General features: G+C 40.1%; 1 protein-coding gene and 1 long non-coding RNA gene across 2 annotated transcripts in view; one reads left to right on the top strand and one right to left on the bottom strand.

The window, feature by feature from the left end:
- The window catches only part of LOC144292936 (uncharacterized), a 36901-nt gene extending 24877 nt beyond the window's left edge, over positions 1 to 12024 (top strand). Inside the window, exon 3 of the mRNA XM_077863962.1 lies at positions 10648 to 12024. Coding sequence (XP_077720088.1) covers positions 10648 to 10729 — 82 coding nt within the window. The 3' untranslated portion in view covers positions 10730 to 12024. The remainder of the gene's footprint in view (positions 1 to 10647) is intronic.
- Positions 715 to 18298, bottom strand: LOC144292938 (uncharacterized). The gene is made up of 2 exons (XR_013360340.1): positions 18199 to 18298; positions 715 to 1059 (listed from the first exon to the last, which is right to left on the bottom strand). It is a non-coding gene; the product is annotated as an uncharacterized LOC144292938 (long non-coding RNA).
- Between the last annotated feature and the right edge of the window lie 2085 nt (positions 18299 to 20383).

The raw sequence follows: 20383 nt of genomic DNA, 5'->3' as shown, positions 1-20383 counted from the left end.
CTATTTTTCATAATCATTTTCTTCTGCATCATATTTCCCATATTCCTCTTTATATCTCTAAATATTATTTACTTATTTGTTTAAAAATCTTTTAGTTACATAAATTCTCCTTTTTTTTTTGAGGGCAAGATTTTTATTATTTGCTCCCATTTTATAGTGTTTAAAATGCTTACAAAATATCTCATTATTTGTCCCTTGAGATTATCAGCTACCTTGGTGTTTCGGAGGTTTTCTGTTTGCCCTTCTAGATCCACTTTCCACCATCCCCACCCTGCTCAGTGTTCCTGAGCCTGACCTGTGCAGATGACATCTACAGGATCCCTTGTCCTCTGGCTTCCTGTTGGGTTCAGCCACTGGGGAGACCCAACAGGAGAATGGTGGAAGGGAAGAATGTGCAGTCAAGGATACTTATTCTCTCACTTCTCTCTCTATGATGTTGGGTGTGTCCTTGACCGAAGGTCAGAACTCCTGTCAAGACAGACCCCTTCAAAAGGCTTTCTCCCTATGAATCTGAGACCTCCTACCTCCTCTCCCACTCCCTGGCCTTTTTCTAGCACTTGAGTACTGCTGTATGTTGGCCACATAACTATAAATAGTCTTATTACTGAAGTCTTCTCAAATCATCGGTTTGAGTATGCCACCATTTCCTGCTGGGACCCTGACTAGTATATTCAACTAGGATTATTTACCTGGAGAGAGAGAGACAAAAGCCGATTAGGCCCTGCCTAGGGTTTCTCCAAGTGCATTAGATAGGGAGCATTATACCAAGTGACTTAGAAGGAGTGCCCCATAGTGGAGAGGGCCTTGTTTTGACATTCAGGATTAAGCCACTCCTCCATCATTCTTTCCATCTTGGAAGTTCACTCTTCCCAAGAACTGCTTTTATCCAAAGATGTTACAATTGCTCAAACTGAGGAGGAGCAGGTTTCTCAGGGATTTGCCAACTCATCTGCACTTATGCTGTCTGTTCTTTACCTCCTGAGCTTCAGAACTTCCAGAATATTCTCTTATTGGTCCCATGGTTGTGGCAGAAAAGTCAGTGACCTGTTCAGGGCAATGCTGGGGAGAAAAAAGAGTTAAACTAAAAAATTCTCACCGGCCTATCCCAATTTGGAGCTTTAGAGCATGCATTATCATCTACCCACCCCAGACACAACCACCTCCTATTTCTCAGTTTCCCATTATTTTTGTTTTGTTTTTTAAAGTTGCAGAGCCAGCTCTGAGCTCTTCGGCTTCTCTTGGATTCAGTTTGAGGACAGGAATCATCAGTGGAATTGCCTGGATCTGTAAATTGAATGCGGTTGCTCAAACAGATACCTATGTTTTCTTAGCATTGACAATCTGATTCACAAGGGCAATAACTGTTTGCCCAAGGAAACCTCTCAACTGCCATTGACTCACATGCTGATAATAGACAAGGCCAACCTTCAGAAGTCATCGAGTCTATCCCCCTTGGAAAATCTGCACCAACCTATATCACAAAGAGACAGATAGGAAATATTTGCCCAAGTGAGGGAAGGTCTGGCTCTACCTTCTGTGGATATTATACCAACCACTATCTTCTGTGGATATTATACCAACCACTATATCATCCAGGTCCCCTTCAGGAATGAAGAACTTATTACCCCAGCCATTGGGAGTGCTGCCAGCAGTCTTCAGCACCAGCCCTTTTGGGAGATTGTCTTAGCTGAAGAAATAAGAGATACGGTGGTGATGACAATGGGGATAATGCTAAGTGTAAGGGAGGAATCAAAGAACTATTAAACATAGCCCTCACCTTTGATGGCTCACAGTCTTGTTAGGAAGATGATGCAGAAATGAAAGAAGTATAATTGAGAATACAAGACAGTATGTGATAAACCACAGGGTTGAGCCAGGCAGCAGTTACAGTAATTTGGGAATTTGAAGGAAAAGGCATGATGTCCTTTCGGTCAAGGCTAGTCATGGTAGATTCTGTGTATAGGAGGGATTTATAAGGGGTCTTGAGGCTCAATGAAATTAGCTAGGGTATATTGCAAATGTGATTGATTTAGATATTTCTTAACCTATCAGATATCACCTATCTTATTTCAAATAAGATGGATACATACTTGGAAGAGTTTATTCCTGCAATATCCATGGGAGCAATCAAATAAAGCTGAATTTTATTTTTTAAAAAAATGCCTACTCATCCTCATAAAACCCTGTGAGATAGGCACTATTACTATTCCACCTTCCAGATAAGGAAGTGAGGCACATGATGGCTAAGTGACTTCCCAGATTACACGGCTAGCAGGTGGTTGTCTTGGATTTCAAATCCAAGCAGTTTGAGCCAGATCGAATGTTTTCCTACACTATTTCCAAGGCAGGTAACTGCTTTCCTTGGAGACACCAAAAGATAAGAATTGGATTGAATCTGTTTATGAAGTGGTAGTTATGGATAAGCTACTATGCTTCTGGGAAGAGGAGCTTGTTTATCATTTCTCATCTTTTCTGCAAAAGCAATTTTTGCAGCAGCTCAAGTTATATCCCTAGTAAATGAAACAGGTGCTCATTAGGCCTCCGGGCTGGTGTAGCTCTCACTTGGCAATTGCTGTAAGAGGTGGAGGAGATGAACAAACCTAAATGTTCACTCTGGAAACCTGGACATCATTTCCATTTATGTGGAGTTCATTAACCTCAGTTTCTTTAGACTGAGTTTTAGAAAACAGGCAAATGTTTCTGGGTATGGAAGGACAAAGGAGAGGAAGTTTGTATATCTTAGACAAAGAAAAAAACCCAGAAGCAATGGAAAAATATCCCTTTCTCTTCCCTTTTATGGTAGGCTCTGAAGCACATCTACATAGACTGCCTTGAGGTTTTTAGTGAAAATTAATAATATTTATTTTGGAGATAGGACAATTCCTGACCTAATGGCTGAACTATCTTGAGTTCAGTGGCTTTAGTTCAGGTAACCACCTTGAGTTTTGTGGCTTTAATGAGCAGAAAATGTAAGGTATGGAGAGATGTCTGAACAGACCCCATCCACACTGCACAGGGACAGATGACAGGCTTTTCCAAAAATGGAGAAAGCTATGTATTGATCCCAGGGATTCCTGAAGTCCCTGATTTCATTTTAATGACTCTTCTTTGGTAAAGCGTCTGCTGCCATTCACCTGAGGGTAAACATGGGATCAAAGTTCTGATTCCTCCAGGATTAATCATTTTCTTCTTTATCTGCTTCAAAGTTCTTTGATATGGCAAAACTTCCTTTTTCAGTTGAACTCCCCGTATGTTTAGATTTCAATCAATAATAGTAAATATTGACTTGAGGGGTCATTGTTTACTCAGGGGGGAAAGGAACTTACCATTTGCAAATTTTATTTTTTACCCTACTTCTTTCCATAAAAGAGGTTTATTTTAAAATCCTATTAATCTGAGAAAAGAGTTTGGTTAAAATTCTTTCACTGTTTCATCTACTTATTTCAAAACACTGGAGGGAATTTTTCTGGTTTGGTTTGTGGTTCTACACCTTCTCATTGGGCCACATAACAGGCTCTGTAAAAGGACATAATGATAAGACCTACATTTTATGGTGGTTTTGAGCTTCAAAAGATAAAATCATTATAAAGAATTTAGTTCAGTGCCTGGCACATAAGTGCTCAGTAAATATTAGCTATCGATGCTATTCTATTATTTCAAAATTTATATGTATGCAAATTAGAGTGTGTGTGTTTGCATAATCTAAGAACTACTATAGATTACAGATTCTGAATTTAAGTGGGCTCAGCAATTTTCTTTAAAGATCAATAAGTCTCAAATACCCTTGAACAGAGATGTCGTCTATATAGGGCTATCCAACATGATTTGTAAAATTAGGCATGCACATCAAGCCAAGTTGACTTTGTACTTTAAAGTGGTGAACATATTTTCACTTTATAGTTCAAATTCGTAGATTCACAATGTCTGGTGTAGTGAAAATAACATGTATATAAAAAATAACATAAACATAAATGCAAAATCATTGAAATGATTATATGCTAACTGAATATGCACACCGTGTGCATATGTTTCAACATAAATGTGACCAGCAGTATTTCAAATAGGGAACCATAGGCCTGTCATGAATGACAATGGCCTTATTATTTTTCTTAATCATAGACAACTGGGGAACTGCATTGTAGAATCACTGATGCATATTTTTTTCAAAAGGCAAATCCCTGGGCCTTACTCTGGACTTACTGAATCAGAATTTCCAGGAATGGGATCCAAACACTTGCTCCTTTAATGACAGTACTGCCATAAACAACTAGAAAACGAGGGAGCGAAGATGAAAGTATGGTTTTTAGACATTGGGTAACAGGCCTTGCAAGACTGTGATCCACGAAGGCAAACAAATGAAGTGAGCCCTTCAATTGCTTCAGCATCCTGCCTGGAGGCTGTTTCCAGTCCTTAGCTCAGCAAGAGGGAACCCAGAGTCTGAGGGTCTTGCTGAGGAGTTCTGGGAGGCTAGGGGGGCTAGAATTTGGGAAGCAGCATATCAAAGAGGAGGAAGTTGCACAGAGAAAACTCTGGAGATTAGCAAAGTGTTTGCTGAGTCTGGCTGAATGCTGACTTGTGCTTGTGGAAGCTCCATGAGCCTGGGGACAGACCCACCCTCCGATAGACCTCCACCGAGCTAGTAGAGGCTCGGTCCTCCCCAGAGATAACCATTCAAGGTGATTTTTTCCTGTTTTCAAACTTTCTGTAAATGGGATCACATACTGTATGTTGCCGAGGTGGGGGTAGTTGACGGTTCTGCTTGACATTATGTTTGTGAGGTGGATCCGTGTTGTGTGGCAGTAGCATTTGCATGGTCATTGCTGTGTGCTCGTTTATTCTATGATTCAACCACATGGTATTTATCATTTGGCAGTTAGTGGAACTTTGGTTTTTATTTATTTATTTATCTATCTATCTATCTATCTATTTATTTATTTATTTATTTTTAGCTATTACAGATAATGGTGCTGTGTCTTTTGGCTCATATACATACATATTTCTCTTCAATATAAATATAGGAGAGTACTCGTTGGGTCATAAGATAGATGTACATGTAATGCACACTTTCCCAGAATGGTTGCACCAGTTTCACTCCCACCACCACTCGCTGTCCCATATTCCCACCAACAAATGATATTTCCAGTCTTTTAATTTTAGCCATTCTGGTGGTGGGGTAGTAGTATCTCATTGTGATTTTAGTTTGCATATTTCCCTGATTCATCATAATATTGAGCATCTTTTCAGATATTTATTGGCCATTTGGATATGTTTCTATAGGATTTCTGTATTTTTCTTATGGATTTATAGACATTTTTACATATTCTGGATACAAGCCCTTTGTATATGTTTTTCAGATTCTAAATATAAAATCTCTGTGGCTTGCCTTTCACTCTCTTTTTGGTGTCTTTTCCTTTTGGAATGGGAGTTCCTACATCTAATTTATTCTAATTTATTCATTGTTCCCTTAATGGTTAGTGATTTATGTGTTCCATTTAAGAAATTTTATCAACTTGACTCCATGAAGATTTTCTCCTTTTTTTTTTCTAGAATTCTTTTCCCTTAAAGATTTTATTTATTGATTGATGAGAGACACAGAGAGAGAGGCAGACACAGGCAGAGGGAGAAACAGGCTCCCCGCAGAGAACCTGATGAGGAACACGATTCCAGGACCCCAGGATCACACCCTGAGCCCAAGGCAGATGCTCAACCACTGAGCCACCCAGGCGTCCCTAGAAAATTTTCCTACAGTCTAAAAGTAGCTGAATCTTATTTTCAGTGTTCTCTCGTGTGGATATCCAACTGACTCAACAAAACTCTCTTCTCCCTTCTCTGCTGTGCCATCTTTCACATAAATCAGGTGTCACTTATTGATGGGCCTTTTGCTGGATTCTATTTCATTCCATGTCTGCTAATCTATCCCTGTGCCAACCTCACAGTCTCCGCTGTAGTAGCTTTATAACAAATCTTGATGTTCAGGGGCACCTGGGTAGCTCAGTGGTTGAGCATCTGCCTTTGGCTCAAGTTGTGATCCTGGAGTCCTGGAATCGAGTTCTGCATCGAGCTCCCCACAGGGAACCCACTTCTCCCTCCCCGCAGGGAACCTCCATCTCTCTCTCTCTCTCTCTCTCTCTGTATCTCTCATGAATAAATAAATGAAATCTTTTAAAAAAATCTTGATGTTCAGTAATCTGGCTCCTCCAACCCTGTTCTTTTTTCATCGAGATTATCTCAGTTATTATTCTTTCCATATACATTTTAGAATGTTGATCAGTTTCTACCTTTTGCTGTCAGTGGTAGCAACTGTGTTCTGGGAATTTCTCTATTTTACCTAAACTTTCTAATCTCTCATCATAATCCTAATATCTTTATATTATCTCTTTTATTGTCAGAAGGTCCAGTGGTAATATTTCTTTCTCATTTTTATTATTGATTTTTTGTGCCTTCTCTTTTTCATTGATCAGTCATGTCAAAGTATTACTAGTTTTCCTAGGCTTTCCAAGGAATGCTTTTTGTGGCTTTGTTAATCTTTATTTTTCTTCTTAAACAATTTCTGCTCTCAGAGTTATAATTTCCCTGCTTCTATTTACTTTGGGTTTCCTTTGATTTTATAACTTCAGATAGATACTTAAATCACTGATCTGAAGCTCCTTTGCTTTTCTAATATATATATTGACATCCATTTACTTCCCTCCAAGCACTGCTTTGGTTTCATTATTCAAACTTTCTATGTCTGATTTTCATTATTATTCAATTAAGTATTTTCTAATTTCCATTATAACTTCCTTTGGATCACATGTGTTATTTAGAAGTGAATTAAGTTCCAAACGTACAGAAATTTTGTAGTTTTTTTTTCATGGTGGTGTTATTGATATTTGACTTATTTCCACAGTGGTCAAGGAATATACCCTCTGATTTTAATCTTACGAAATTTATTGGAGAAGCTGGTGAACTAGCATGTGTCCAGTTTTTTTTTTTTAAGATTTTATTTATTATTCATGAGAGACACAGAGAGAGAGAGAGAGGCAGAGGGAGAAGCAGGCTCCATGCAGGGAGCCTGACGTGGGACTCGATCCTGGGTCTCCAGGATCATGTCCTGGACTAAAGGCGGCGCTAAACCACTAAACCACTGAGGCTGCCCCCAAAATGTTTTTGATTTGGTACCAGGCACTATATATAAAAATGGAGAGGAAATCGAAGCTCTGCATAATGTTATCTTCCTTCAAAGAATATGATCTTTTACTTCTGGAAGTGGACCTTGAGCTAGTGCCTCCAGATCACCTTATGACCAGAAATTACAGTGATTTGAATGAAGTTGGACGTCAGTATCTGGGATGACCGATCTATTTCCGGTCTACTCTTAGTTCTTATATATAGTCCTATGGAATCCTTTTAGAAATAGATTCCTTTTCTCTGACATCCCTTGAGCTTCAGCTTTTGCCCCATAGGCCTGTGTCTGCTAAAAGTTCTGCTTAGCTTCTGATTTACTGCTTGTAATAACAGTGCTCTTTCTCTTGAAAGGATAGTGGCACCAAATGCTAGAATCACCTCTTTGGGCTTCCTTCCTCTACCTAAGACATTTTCCCTATACATCTTAACTGTCTTGGTGTCTGTGTATGTGTGTGTGCGTGTGTGTGTTCCAGCTTTTTAGTTCTCTGTGGGGAGTTTGGCCCAAACAACTGATTTTCAATGGCAAAAAAAGTAGAACTCCTAGACCAGAGAACTTTATGCTAACAGAGTAATCTCATCTCATCTTATGTGTTAATTGGTTCAGTAAACACAGACTTATGTCTGGAATTATCCTGGCAGATTCAAGAGCTAAAAACAAAAAAAACAAACTCCTCCCCCCACAATTGTTGCTGTGTTAAGTCATTAGGTTTTAGAGTGACTTGCTATATCACTGTGGCCAGCTGATGCAGATTTTGGTACTTGTGTCTGATTTGGGGACTGCTATTAGCGAAACCCCAAACATGTCTTTGGCTTTGGTACCACATGGAAGCTGGAAGGGTCTCAAGGGTCACAAGAATGTTAGTGAAAACTAAAGGGCCTCAAGGAGAGTGTTAGGAAAAGTCTAAAAAGTCTCAAGGAAGCTGTCAGTAAGAGCCTAAAGGAAAGAGAGGAACTATTATTAGAAGCTAGAAAAACAGGACACTTGTTATGTAGGATCAGAACATGAAAAATAGAAAATATAATCTAGTAATAAACTTGATGATCTAGCTAAGGAAGTTTTCATGAAGAGCACTGATGGTTCTGCTTGGGGTTTTTTAGCTACCTATAATAGAACAGGAAAAGGAAAATAACCCAAGAAAGGAGCTGTGATCCCAGAACCCTAAGATGGTTCCCATGATCTCTACCTCCTGCTGTTGCATGCATGGTTAGGTTAGGAAAGCAGAAAGAGATATAGCAGAAGGCATTTCACAGATGTAGTTAAAATCCCCAATCAGTTAACTTCCAGGTAATCAAGAGATTATCGTAGATGGGCTTGATCTAAACAGATGAGCCCTTAATCAGGCGAGTCCCTTTCCGAGAAGAGACTTGAAGTGTGAGAGGTCATGGAAGAGCCACATGGCAAGGACCTGAGAGCTGAAAGCAGCCAGAAGTGGGACTTCCATTACACAACCCAACGATATCAATTCTGCTATCAACCAAGGGAGTGTGGAAGCAGGTCTTTATCCAGTGGAGCCTCCAGAGAAGAATGGCTGGCTGGCACCTTGACCTTATAAGACCATGAGCAGAACACGTGGTTGAAATATGCTGGTCCCCTGATCCACAGAAACTGTGAGATAATAAATTTGTGTTGCTTTGAGCTACGAAGTTTGTAATAATTTGTTACGCAGAAATAAAAAATGAATACAGCAACTGTTTGATTTCAAGCAAAATTTGAAGAAATGTAAGGGAGCCAGGACTCTTTAGACTTGAAGATAAAAGTATGTATTTTCTCAGTCTCTTAAGATAGCAAACTATTCTCACATTAAGAAATGGCTTCCAGGCAAAGATCAAATCTAGGATGGACCTGTAAGAGTCATCCTTTTTAAAACCTCAGAATAATTTAAGATGCCACCTCCTAGCCTCTTTTAAATAGACAAAACTTCTAAAGATGTTAGGGTCTTTAGATCCTAACAGAGAGTCTGGGATGTGCTTCCCAGACTCTCTGTTGAACAGGGGGGCTTCTTAGACTCTGGAGGGATTGTCAAGCAGCAACTTCGTAAGGACTGCAGGTAGAAGAGAGCTCATCTTAAGGAGATCTGAGGTTGTGGCTGTCTTGGCCCATACTTCGCATCAGCAAGTACACGTGGGTGAGCGCATGACACTTACAACATGATGTGCAGAGAAGCCCCAGAACACAAGAGAATTTGGTTGGTGGGAGCACTGCCAGCTTGAACTGAGAGTAAGAACCAAGCAGCAGCATTGGGCTTTCATGAACAAATCAACAGTACGTGCCTGACCATTTCCCAGACCTACCACAGACCACTGCCTGCCTACCCTTGTGCCTCCTTCCCCTTTCAGCTTCAACCTTTGAATCACCTTCCTGACTTCCAACCCTCTCTCTCCTCCATGATGGCCAAAGTCACTTGTGTCTTGCACCGAAGCGCATGGCCCCTGAGGGATCTATGTTGCTCTGAAGGTCAAGAACTTTTGACACGAGCTTTTGTATTTTAAATCAGTTTTCTGGCTCAGGTGCCCTTGAGCTGCCAAGGACCTCTCCAAGTGAAAAGAGAGCAAGGTTGTTGGGGAAGGGGATGGACTGGCTGGCTCCTCCTTTTTTGCCTTCAGTATTCCCCATCCCTCCCATCAAGTGAGCATGAATACTTGTGCAAGCAGTGTGTATGCAAATATACGTATTTGGGGGAAGGGGGAAGTGCATTTTCCAAGAGGATCTCCAAGCAATCTCTCCTCCCCCAACTGATATATACCCTTCTCTCCAATGAAGCAACCTCCTTTGCCCCTTTATAACCAAATCCATTTCCCTTACTTTAAAAGAAGAACCCAGAGAGCTCTTTTGTTGAACACAAGGCATATAAGAAAGACAGGGGCTCATATCAGACATTGCATAGAACCCAACCTACTAATTACTCCCCCAGCGTGGCATCTCCGTTGGCCAATCACTCGGTAGCCATGCCCAGACATCCTCGATGTGGCCACTGAACTCCCAGGATGTCCTGGTTAGCAAACACCAGCCTCCACACCGATACAGAGAGAAAGCAAGAAGGAAACCCCGCCACTCAGGCACATTCCTCTCAGATCCACTTCAAAAAAGAAAATGTGGGCCGACTGACTACATAACTCCCCTTCGACCACTGCACCAGAAAGTTCCTACTTCCTTAAAACCAAAGAACCTAAGAAGAGAGTTGTCTACGATGAGCTGCATATGTTTTTTCCTTCCCCGAGGGAAAACCTGTCCGACTTTGGGTTTCACCGCTCATAAATTATCAAGTTATTTCTCACTTGTGGCACAAATATCAATCTGGTTGGTGTACGCACCCACACATCAGCCCAGACTCAAGAGAGCTAAATTTACAAAACATTAAATCAATAAGCATGTGTGAATGGGCAAACAGCGTGATATCCTTAACTTAGGAAGGCCACAGCATTACTGTTAATCATCTGTTTTGCAACTTCTGAAGGTTTTTTTTCCTTCTAATTTTATAGTGTTGCTAGAAGCCTAGATGAGTGCGGGCCCTCCTGTCAGAAGAAGAGAACAACGTGCCTAAAACTAGGAAATGGGAGCTAGTTCCAGGGAGATGGAGCCGTGGTCATCTCCAGAGTGTGGCAAGCATCGCACGGTGCTGTATTTATAAGGAAGAAATAATAAGTACTGTGAATTGTTGTGTTGTTTAAACTAATGAGGAGGGATCCCTGGGTGGCGCAGCGGTTTGGCGCCTGCCTTTGGCCCAGGGCACGATCCTGGAGACCCGGGATCGAATCCCACGTCAGGCTCCCGGTGCATGGAGCCTGCTTCTCCCTCTGTGTCTCTGCCTCTCTCTGTGTGTGTGTGTGTGACTATCATGAATAAAAAACAAAACAAAAAAAATTTAAACTAATGAGGAGCCCTGGAACAGACAGGGCTGCCAGATGTCTCTCAGGAAAATACCAAACTTCCAGATGGGGAGTAGAAGAAGATGTAGGAACATATGAATAAAAATAGCATTCCTCTCCCGCCTGTGTTCTGGGGCTCCCCCCAAAATATGTCTCCAAGTCCACAAGAACAGACTTTCATCTCTTCACATGAAAAAAAATATCCTTCTATAGAGAAGCCCCCACCCCCACTATAGGCTATCCTTTTACGTTACTACACAAATGTCCTGACAGGCTACTCTGGGGCACTTACACTGCAGTATTTTCCAATGGCCAGAACTTTTTCCAAGCCCCGGGTACTGGAGGGCACCACCAGCAGGTGGGAGATTCCATCTGGTGGAGGAGCCTCATGATGACTACAAACTGGTGGAGGCCAGGGGTGAATGCAAAGAAGGACAGTAGCATGGAGAGCTCTGAACTGCAGAGCGAAACCCCGAGAAACTCTGGGTCAAGGAATTGGCAGGGGTTGAAGGTGGGAGTGAGGAGTGAGATGGGCAACAGACATTAATTTGAAGTCTGTGTAAACACATAGAACAGAGACCGCCTGACAAGGGCTGCCAGGCAGCTTGTAGCCCCTCCATTTAGTCATTTGATGAGCACAGAGACCAACTCTCAACCGCTCAAACAAGTCCTTCGTGTTGACTCTACCACTGTTACCACATGTGAACACAGCTCCTGGGCAGCTTTTCTACTACTAGAATATCAAGAAAATATACTAACACTTGCAACAGGAGAAAATCCACTAAATACGAGATAATTGGGTGCCTGGGTAGCTCAGTCAGTTAAACATCTGCCTTCGGCTCAGGTCATGATCTCTGGGTCCTGGGATAGAGCCCCTCCTGGGACTCCCTGCTCAGCGAGGGGTCTACTTCTCCCTCTGCCCCTCCCCTTGGTTGTGAGCCCTCTCTCTCTCTCTCAAGTAAATAAATGAAATCTTAAAAAAAAAAAAAACGAGATAATTTAGGAAAGAATAAAAAAAGGAAAGCAAAACTGAAATTACATTTTCAGAGAGATTCAAGACTGTATCTTGAAGGGTAGGTATGTTTTTAAAACTCTTGAAATATCTCTGAGGGATTCACAACAAATTATTCACAAAGTCATCTCTAGGGCCGGGAACTGAATGAGAGAGAGAGCTTAGTTGTCACTATCCATTTTTTTTTTTTTTTTGAACTATTGAGTTTTGCCCCAGGAGCGTGTATTACTAGTTAACTTACTAAATTTATAAAATATATCCATAAATTAAGAACAAAGTACTATAGAAAAGGAACAGACATGGGGCTCCTGGGCGGCTCAGTGGTTGAGCGTCTACCTTCGGCTCAGGTCGTGATCCTGGGGTCCTGGGATGGAGTGCTGTTTCAGGCTCCCCACCAGAGCCTGCTTCTTTCTGCCTATGTCTCTGCCTCTCTCTGTGTGTCTCTCATGAATAAATAAATAAATATTTTTTAAAAAAGAGAAAGAAGAAAGAAAGAAAGAAGAAAGAAAGAAAGAAAGAAAGAAAAGAAAGAAAGAAAAAGAAAGAAAGAGAAAGAAAGAAAGAAAGGAAGAAAGAAAGAAAGAAAAAGAAAGAAAGAAAGAAAGAAAGAAAGAAAGAAAGAAAGAAAGAAAGAAAGAAAGAAAGAAAGGGAACAGACAACAAAAGGTTTTAGAAAGTACACTTTGCCTGATCTGAGGAAAGCAGCCACATCCTAGAGACTGACAGGGAAGCCAGGGCTGTGGATGAATGCAGTAACCTGCCCTCTAGACTTCTTCCAGCCTGATCCTACCTACAAGTCCAGGCCTGAAGCCGCAGCCTCCAGCCCAGCCATCCCTGCTGTGGACCCCACAACCCACGTTCTTCTATCCTGCCCATTTCTCCTGCCTAATGGGCAATTTGGAGTTTTTCCATAAACTGACCTTTGTATTATTAGAGTTTGTAGGGTTTTGTTAGGAACTAAGGACCTCCCCTCAGACTTAAAAACATTTTTCCCTTGATTCCAGCTATCTTTCTAGTTTACTCAATACAGTTGTGGATGGCTTCACCACCTTTACTATCCTACATTCTTAGTTCTATGTTAGCTTTATGTTTCAGAAATGGTGAAATGTACATCAGTCCAATAAAATATGAAATAACAAAAAAAAGGAAGTAAACGTTGGTTGAATAACAGAAGAGTTCAGATAGCAGAGCAAAGCTACAAAGAGACAACAAATCTCACTAATATGAACTTTATGAAAAGAAAACAAGGAAAAAAAGGAGATACTATTAAAGAAATAATAGAAGAAAATTTGTCAGAGCCAAAGAGACATGAATCTTTAGATTTGAAATTGCCTTTCTCATAATTCTTCTCTTTCTGCTTTAAAGGGTAACCACATAAAACTATAATTAATAATAATCATTTATAACTAATTATACTGTTGGACTTATAATATGTAAAGATGTACTTTGTGTGGCAATAATAGCCCAAGCAGGAAGGAAGAAAGGGATATTGTATTGGGGTAAAGTTCCTATATAATGTTAAAATTAAATTAGTATTCATCTGAGTTGAATTAAAAAAAAAAATAATCGCCTGGGCCAAAGGCAAACGCTAAACTGATGAGCCACCCAGGCATCCCTGAGTTGGATTATTTTAAATTAAGGGTGAATTTACTCACCAAATTTCAAGAAGGATGCATGAATAAAGACCCACAAATAGACATACCATTGTGAAATTTCAGGACTTCAGGGGTAGAGGAAAGATCCTAAATACTTGCATGGAATAAAAAGAAGTCACCATATAGAGGAGTAAGAGTCAGACTGGCATGAAAGCAAAGTTTTCAAAATTCTGAGGACAATAGTTTTCAAGCTAGGATCCTACATCCAAATTATCAATCAACAATGGTGGTAACATAAAGACAATGTTAGATATACAGAGTCTCGGGAAATTCACATGTAAAATTTTCCATCTAAAGAATATCCTGAGAAAATAAGATAAAAAGTAATGTGAGAGAGGTTGTCAGATGTAAGAAATGATGCCACTAATTCAGTGCCCACTAAAAAAAAGAAATTCCAGGGGGAGAATTCTACAGCAAGCCTGGAAAGCCATGCTCTTGGTCCAAATTGGAAGAGCAAATCACGGTCTTCTATAAGAGTGGATTTAAGTGAAAACCAAAAGAGAGCAAAGGTAGTTTTACCTATTTCTGCAAAATCCCATCAATATCTTCTCTTCCTCTGATTTACTCACCTGACAAAGCATAGCAGGTTAAGCTCAGCTCTCTGCCTCTGCTATATGTCTGCACGTCCGGGGCTGTCCATGACTAGGGAGGCAACTGTGACTGGGGTGACTGGTCTCTAATACAGGACCACAAATCCCACAGGTACCCCCAGAACAGACTATCAAGGCTATAATACTGAATTTCCAGTCTCACTCTCCCATCCACCTGTTTTACACTATTGTCCTCAAACCTCATACAGCTGTTTCCCATTCCTAACACTTGATAACCTACATTATTGCTTTCTTGATACAATATACACATTGTTCTATATGATTTTTCTCCTTGTGGTTAAAATTGATTGGATCATTGCGGACACCCCCATCACACACATACACACACACACACACACACACACTCACACCACTGTATGGTCTGGAGAAGCAGAGAAAGAATGAAGCAAGTATACAGAGACGCCAAGACAAGGGGTGGAAAAGATTCCATTTGGGCTTGCATTTCCTGGTTCTAGTTCCTTCCTGAGGACCAAAAGATTTTTCGCCCTGAGTTCAATAAAATAGGACTTTATCTTCATGTGAAATTACATTTCATCCCTTGCCCCAACTGAGTTGGGTTCAGTTGGCTAATCAGAATCATTTAGGCCCTTTTTGGGGACTTTACAAACTGTCTTCCGCACACATTCCTCTAGTTTGGAGGTAGATTTCTGGCCTGAGTTGGCATACCTCTTCCTCTCATACCAAGTTCTGAACCAGAAGATAAAGGAGTCAGGCAAATGAAGATAAAAGTATAAGGTTTATTGCCGACTAACATTGAATTGAAGGATATAACCTAGGTATGTGACAAGAGAGGATTCCCTGATGCTAAATCTCAGAACTTGACCAATTTCTCCACCCCTAACAGGTAGCATAGAAAAACTATGACCTCCCCCTGCAGGGGCAGAGTCTTTACCCCTAAGTTTACATTGTGGCATATCTTCTCTGCAATCAGAAAAATCCTAGAAAGAAAAGAGAGAAAGGAGGGACTAACGTACAGAGTCATAGTTCCTGTTCCTAAAGTCTCACAGCACATAAGAAATTTGTTCTTTCCTGGGGATGAAGAAGGGGTGAGAGAGTCCAAGAATGTAATGCAATGGTTCCTCTACAAGGACAGAAACCTGTGGATGGGGAAATACTTAGTTCCACATAGTTCCCCTTGAGCCTGGGAAAATTGCTGATTCCCTGTTCATTGTTGTCATACTGAGGCAGGGTCCCTTTTTTTGTATACCCTAATGCGCAGTAAGGCTGCCATTGTGGAAAAAAAAGGAGACACACAAAATTTCAGTAAATAATGGGAAACCATTTTGAGACATCTTTAAAAATAGAGATTTCTCCATCTAGAGTGGGTATGGGAAGTTGACATATATTCTTGATCAAGACTTCTTAATCACATCTCATGAAAGATGATTTCCTTTGATGAGTTATAGTCAGTATTCCTTTTTTTTTTTTTTTTTATGATAGTCACAGAGAGAGAGAGAGAGGCAGAGACACAGGCAGAGGGAGAAGCAGGCTCCATGCACCGGGAGCCCGACGTGGGATTCGATCCCGGGTCTCCAGGATCGCGCCCTGGGCCAAAGGCAGGCGCCAAACCACTGCGCCACCCAGGGATCCCTATAGTCAGTATTCCTACATACACCATAGTCTTTTACAACCCTTAGAATAATGTAATCAGTTCTGAGTCACCAAAAGTAGCTTATGGCCAAGGCCTTCTTGCAAACAATTGCTTCATTATGTTTCATCTATTGTAGCTAAAATAATATGACAGATGCCTCCTGAAATAACAATGAGATTTTCCCCATAAAATTAATTCTTCATAGACAGATAGCTAATGATGGCAGCTTGTTAAAAGCTTGGTTCTTCTGCCCTTCTCTCCTGGCTACCCTGTCCATACTGCATTCAAATCCACGCAATTAATATGATATACCTAGCCCCAAAAGATGGATCAAGGAAGTATGTGACATTAAAGCTCTTGCCAGGGAGGTAGCTTACTCTGGTCTGGAGACTGCTGGTATTGGTAGCTCAGGATACTGGAATTAGATGTTGTTCTTTCAACCTGCTAATAAGACTAAGATAATACTAAAAACAACAAGATCCAGGGGCAGAGATCTTTATTTTGCATATCTCTCAACATAATTAAGGTACAAGCTGATCTTTAGAAAAAAAAAGCACTCAAAGACCCCTGCAATCAGCAAACTTTTTAAAGACAATACGTGGATTAGCTACAAAACTTTAACTCCTCCAATAAGAGAAACTCTTCTTTCCTGATTTATTCCCAGGTTGGTAGTGAAAATAAGACTTTCCCTAGTGGTGATATATCTCAATGCCATCTGATATTTATGGCTGTATTATTCAGAGTAATTAGTTGCAACAGATAACTTTGAATCTCAGGGGCTTAACACATTAAAAGTTTCTTTCTCACTTTCATCACAACCCAGCGTTGCCCAGGCTGGCCTCCATATTCTAGGACATCTGTGATCTGTGTATGCTCTCCAAGGTTGTCTCTGCTGGGGAAGGGAGACATGGAGAAGGCTCCTACATGCCTCAGCCTGGAAGGGATATAGTCAGAGCCCATTGGTCAACTTACTCATATATTCCTAATCTAACTGCAAGGGGGATGGGAAAATACATAATGAAGGTGTAGGTTGATCTTTAGAAAAACATACCCTAAGAATGCTATGCCAAATAATTTTCAAAGGCACTACGATAGAAAGACCACTGAGTATTTGGTAAGCACGATCTCTGTCACTGTAGCTAAGCACAGCTCTCATGCTATCATTTAAATCAGTGATGGTTTATTTTAGCAAGGCAGTCTTACTGTGTCAAAACCTACATTTTATATCTTAAATCTATAGCCAGAGTAGGTATTGGCATGTCTAATTAAATCTTCAGAAATTGTGAGATACACTTTCTTTTTCCCTTTGCTACACCTGTTAATAAAAGCTTATTTTCACGGATAGGATATTTATTTGTACTAAGTCCTTTAATTTCCGAGACTCATTGGTTAGCACCCTCCTATCAAGTTTGCTTTAGTCACAATGGGTTGGAGGGCCACCGACAATGCCTCTTAAAAGATGATCCTGCAACGTTATCTAAGAAATCTTTAAGATTCCTGGGTGGAGACAGATGGTGCAGCTCAGCAGTAAAAGAATCAGAATGTACCAGACTGTTTATCTTATATGTGGATCATAAATCTCCAGACAATGACTGATCGTGCTTCTGAACTTCTCCAACTAGCTCCTCCGATGTCCTCGTCATAGTGCAGAGAGAACCAAGTGCCCTTATTATGGTAATTGTGAATTACACAGGCAATGGAAGCACAATGCACTTGACCAAAACATAGTGTTTGATTTGCTTTAAGATAGAAGTGAGCCAAGAAGTTGCCTGACAACAGATTGTCCTCATACTTGAGGTTGTATTCATTTACTTACTAGTAATGTGTGAAGCAGATTTGTACTGTGTTGTTTTCTTTTTTTTAATTTTTTTTAATTTTATTTATTTATGATAGTCACATAGAGAGAGAGAGAGAGAGAGGCAGAGACATAGGCAGAGGGAGAAGCAGGCTCCATGCACCGGGAGCCTGACGTGGGACTCGATCCGGGGTCTCCAGGATCGTGCCCTGGGCCAAAGGCAGGCGCCAAACCGCTGCGCCACCCAGGGATCCCGTACTGTGTTGTTTTCTAATATTTGGGGAAAAACATGTCCTCTGTGATGTCCTCTGACAAAGTAAGAACTTTTTACGTATATAATATGTTACTTATAAGGGAGGCAGAAAAATACAGTGTAAAAATCTTTGGCTTAGAATCAAATTTCCTGGGTTTCAATTCCATCTCTGCCACCTATTAACTCTGTACCTATGTCTCAAAGCCTCAGTTTCATCTGTAAATACAGAAAAAATGATATTACCTACCTTATAGTGTTATTATGGATAATGAGATTGTTTTAATAAAGAATTTAGCAATTCATGTGCTAACATGAGAACTTAACCAGGTGCTGCTGTCCAAGGTGCTGAGGTGAGCTCTGAATCATAGACCATTATGACACAACACAAATGGCTTGCCCAGAGGGGTACAGTATGTGGAGTCAATCAGGTTGATGGCCTTCCATTCAGTCAGGCTAGATCTCTTTAATTTTGACTAAATTGAAATGGGACTACTGATAAAATGCTCACAGAAGCTGTATAATGAGATTAAGTGCCACCAAAACACCTAGCCAACTTAAGAAGACAGCTGTTTTGACTTGATTTGTCCCTCTTCTCAATGAATTGTCTAAACTGACCAATGAATATCTTTGTGGACACACTTTAATTTTTAAAATAAAATACATATGCAAATTCATTCATTATATGAGTTTGATGTATGAAAGGAAATTCATTATGAGAATGTGTTTAACCTGCTAGGCATCCTATCAGCATGTTATACTCATTTATTAATTTATTATGATTGGAATATAACATCCAAACAGTTGATAACTATCATCTATTAAATTGTACTTAATAATCAAAACTCTTTTTGACATCTTATTATGTATTATATTATTTATTTTTTTTATATTTCTTGTCCACCTCTCTTATGAGAGAGTGTATACTCCATAAGGGCAAGGTATTGTCTCTCACACACCCCTTATCCCTAGAGTCTGAAACTGTGCATGGAATATAGAGGACATGCTAACAAATTAGGTAACTTAAATGAAATGGACAAATTCCTAGAAAGACAGAAACTTGAAATTTACTCACAAAGGAATAGAGAATCTGAAAAGACACAGAACAAGTAAAAGATTGAATTTGTAAGTTTAAAACTTCCTACCAGGAAAATCTCAGGAGCAGGTGACTTCAGTAGTCAGTTCTACTAATTGTTTAAAGAAGAGTTAACACCAATCTTTCACAAACTTCCAATAATTAAGGAGGGGCACACTTCATAACTTATTCTAAGAGGCCATGATTATTCTGATGGCTAAACCAGACAAGAGTCACCAGAAAACTACAGACTATATCTCTTATGAATATATATGTAAAAATCCTTAACAAAATACTATCAAACTGAACCCATATAAAAAGATTATATAACATGACCAAGTGGTATTTATCCCAGAAATGCAAACTGGTTCAATATACAAAAAATCAATTAATATAATATGCCATATTATAAAATAGAGGACAAAAACATGATCATCTTAACAAATCCAGAAAAAACATTTGGCAGATTTCAATACTCTTTCATGATACACACATACACACACACACACACACACACACAGAACAGAAGGGAATTTTCTCATGAAAGACATTTCCCCAATTCACAGAATGGGAAAAAATGTTTGCAAACCATATGCCTGACAAAGGATACAAATAATCCATTTAAATATGGGCAAAGGGGACACCTGGGTGGCTCAGCAGTTGAGTGTCTGCCTTTGGCTCAGGGCGTGATCCCGGAGTCCTGGGATCAAGTCCCACTTCCTGCTCTCTGTGTGGAGCCTGCTTCTCCCTCTGCCTGTGTCTCTGCCAATCTCTCTGTGTCTCTCATGAATAAATAAATAAAATATTTTAATAAATAAATAAATATGGGCAAAAGATATTAAAGGACATTTTTCCTAAAATATATACGAATGGATAACAGACACATGAAATAATGCTCAACAGCATTAGATTTTAGGGAAATGCACATCAAAACCACAAGATACCACTTCAAAATGATTAGGATGCATATAGAATAGCGATATAACAAGTTTTGGGGAAGATGTGGTAAAATTGGAGCTCTCACATGTTGCTGATGATGATGTAAAATAGTGCAGGAGTTTGGCAGTTTCTCTAAATGTTAAATATAGAGCTAATACAAGACCCAGCATTTCTACTTCTAGAGAATTGATACCACCTGTCCTGTACATGAATGTTCAAAGCAGCCGCAGTAAATCAAGAGTTGGACACTTAACAGTGGGCATCAGGTGCACCGAACCTTGAAGTCCTTATGCTAAGGGAGATTATTATGTTACAAAGGGTCAAATATTATAATATTCCATTACAGAAAGTGTCCAGAATAGACAAATACACAGAAACAGAAAGTATATTGTGGTTGCAAGGGTGGGGAAGAGGTGATGGG

The sequence above is a fragment of the Canis aureus genome, chromosome 21 (assembly GCF_053574225.1).
Source record: "Canis aureus isolate CA01 chromosome 21, VMU_Caureus_v.1.0, whole genome shotgun sequence".
Classification (NCBI taxonomy): Eukaryota; Metazoa; Chordata; class Mammalia; order Carnivora; family Canidae; genus Canis; species Canis aureus.
Note: the sequence above shows the minus strand (reverse complement) of the source record. Positions and strands in the feature narration are given on the sequence as shown.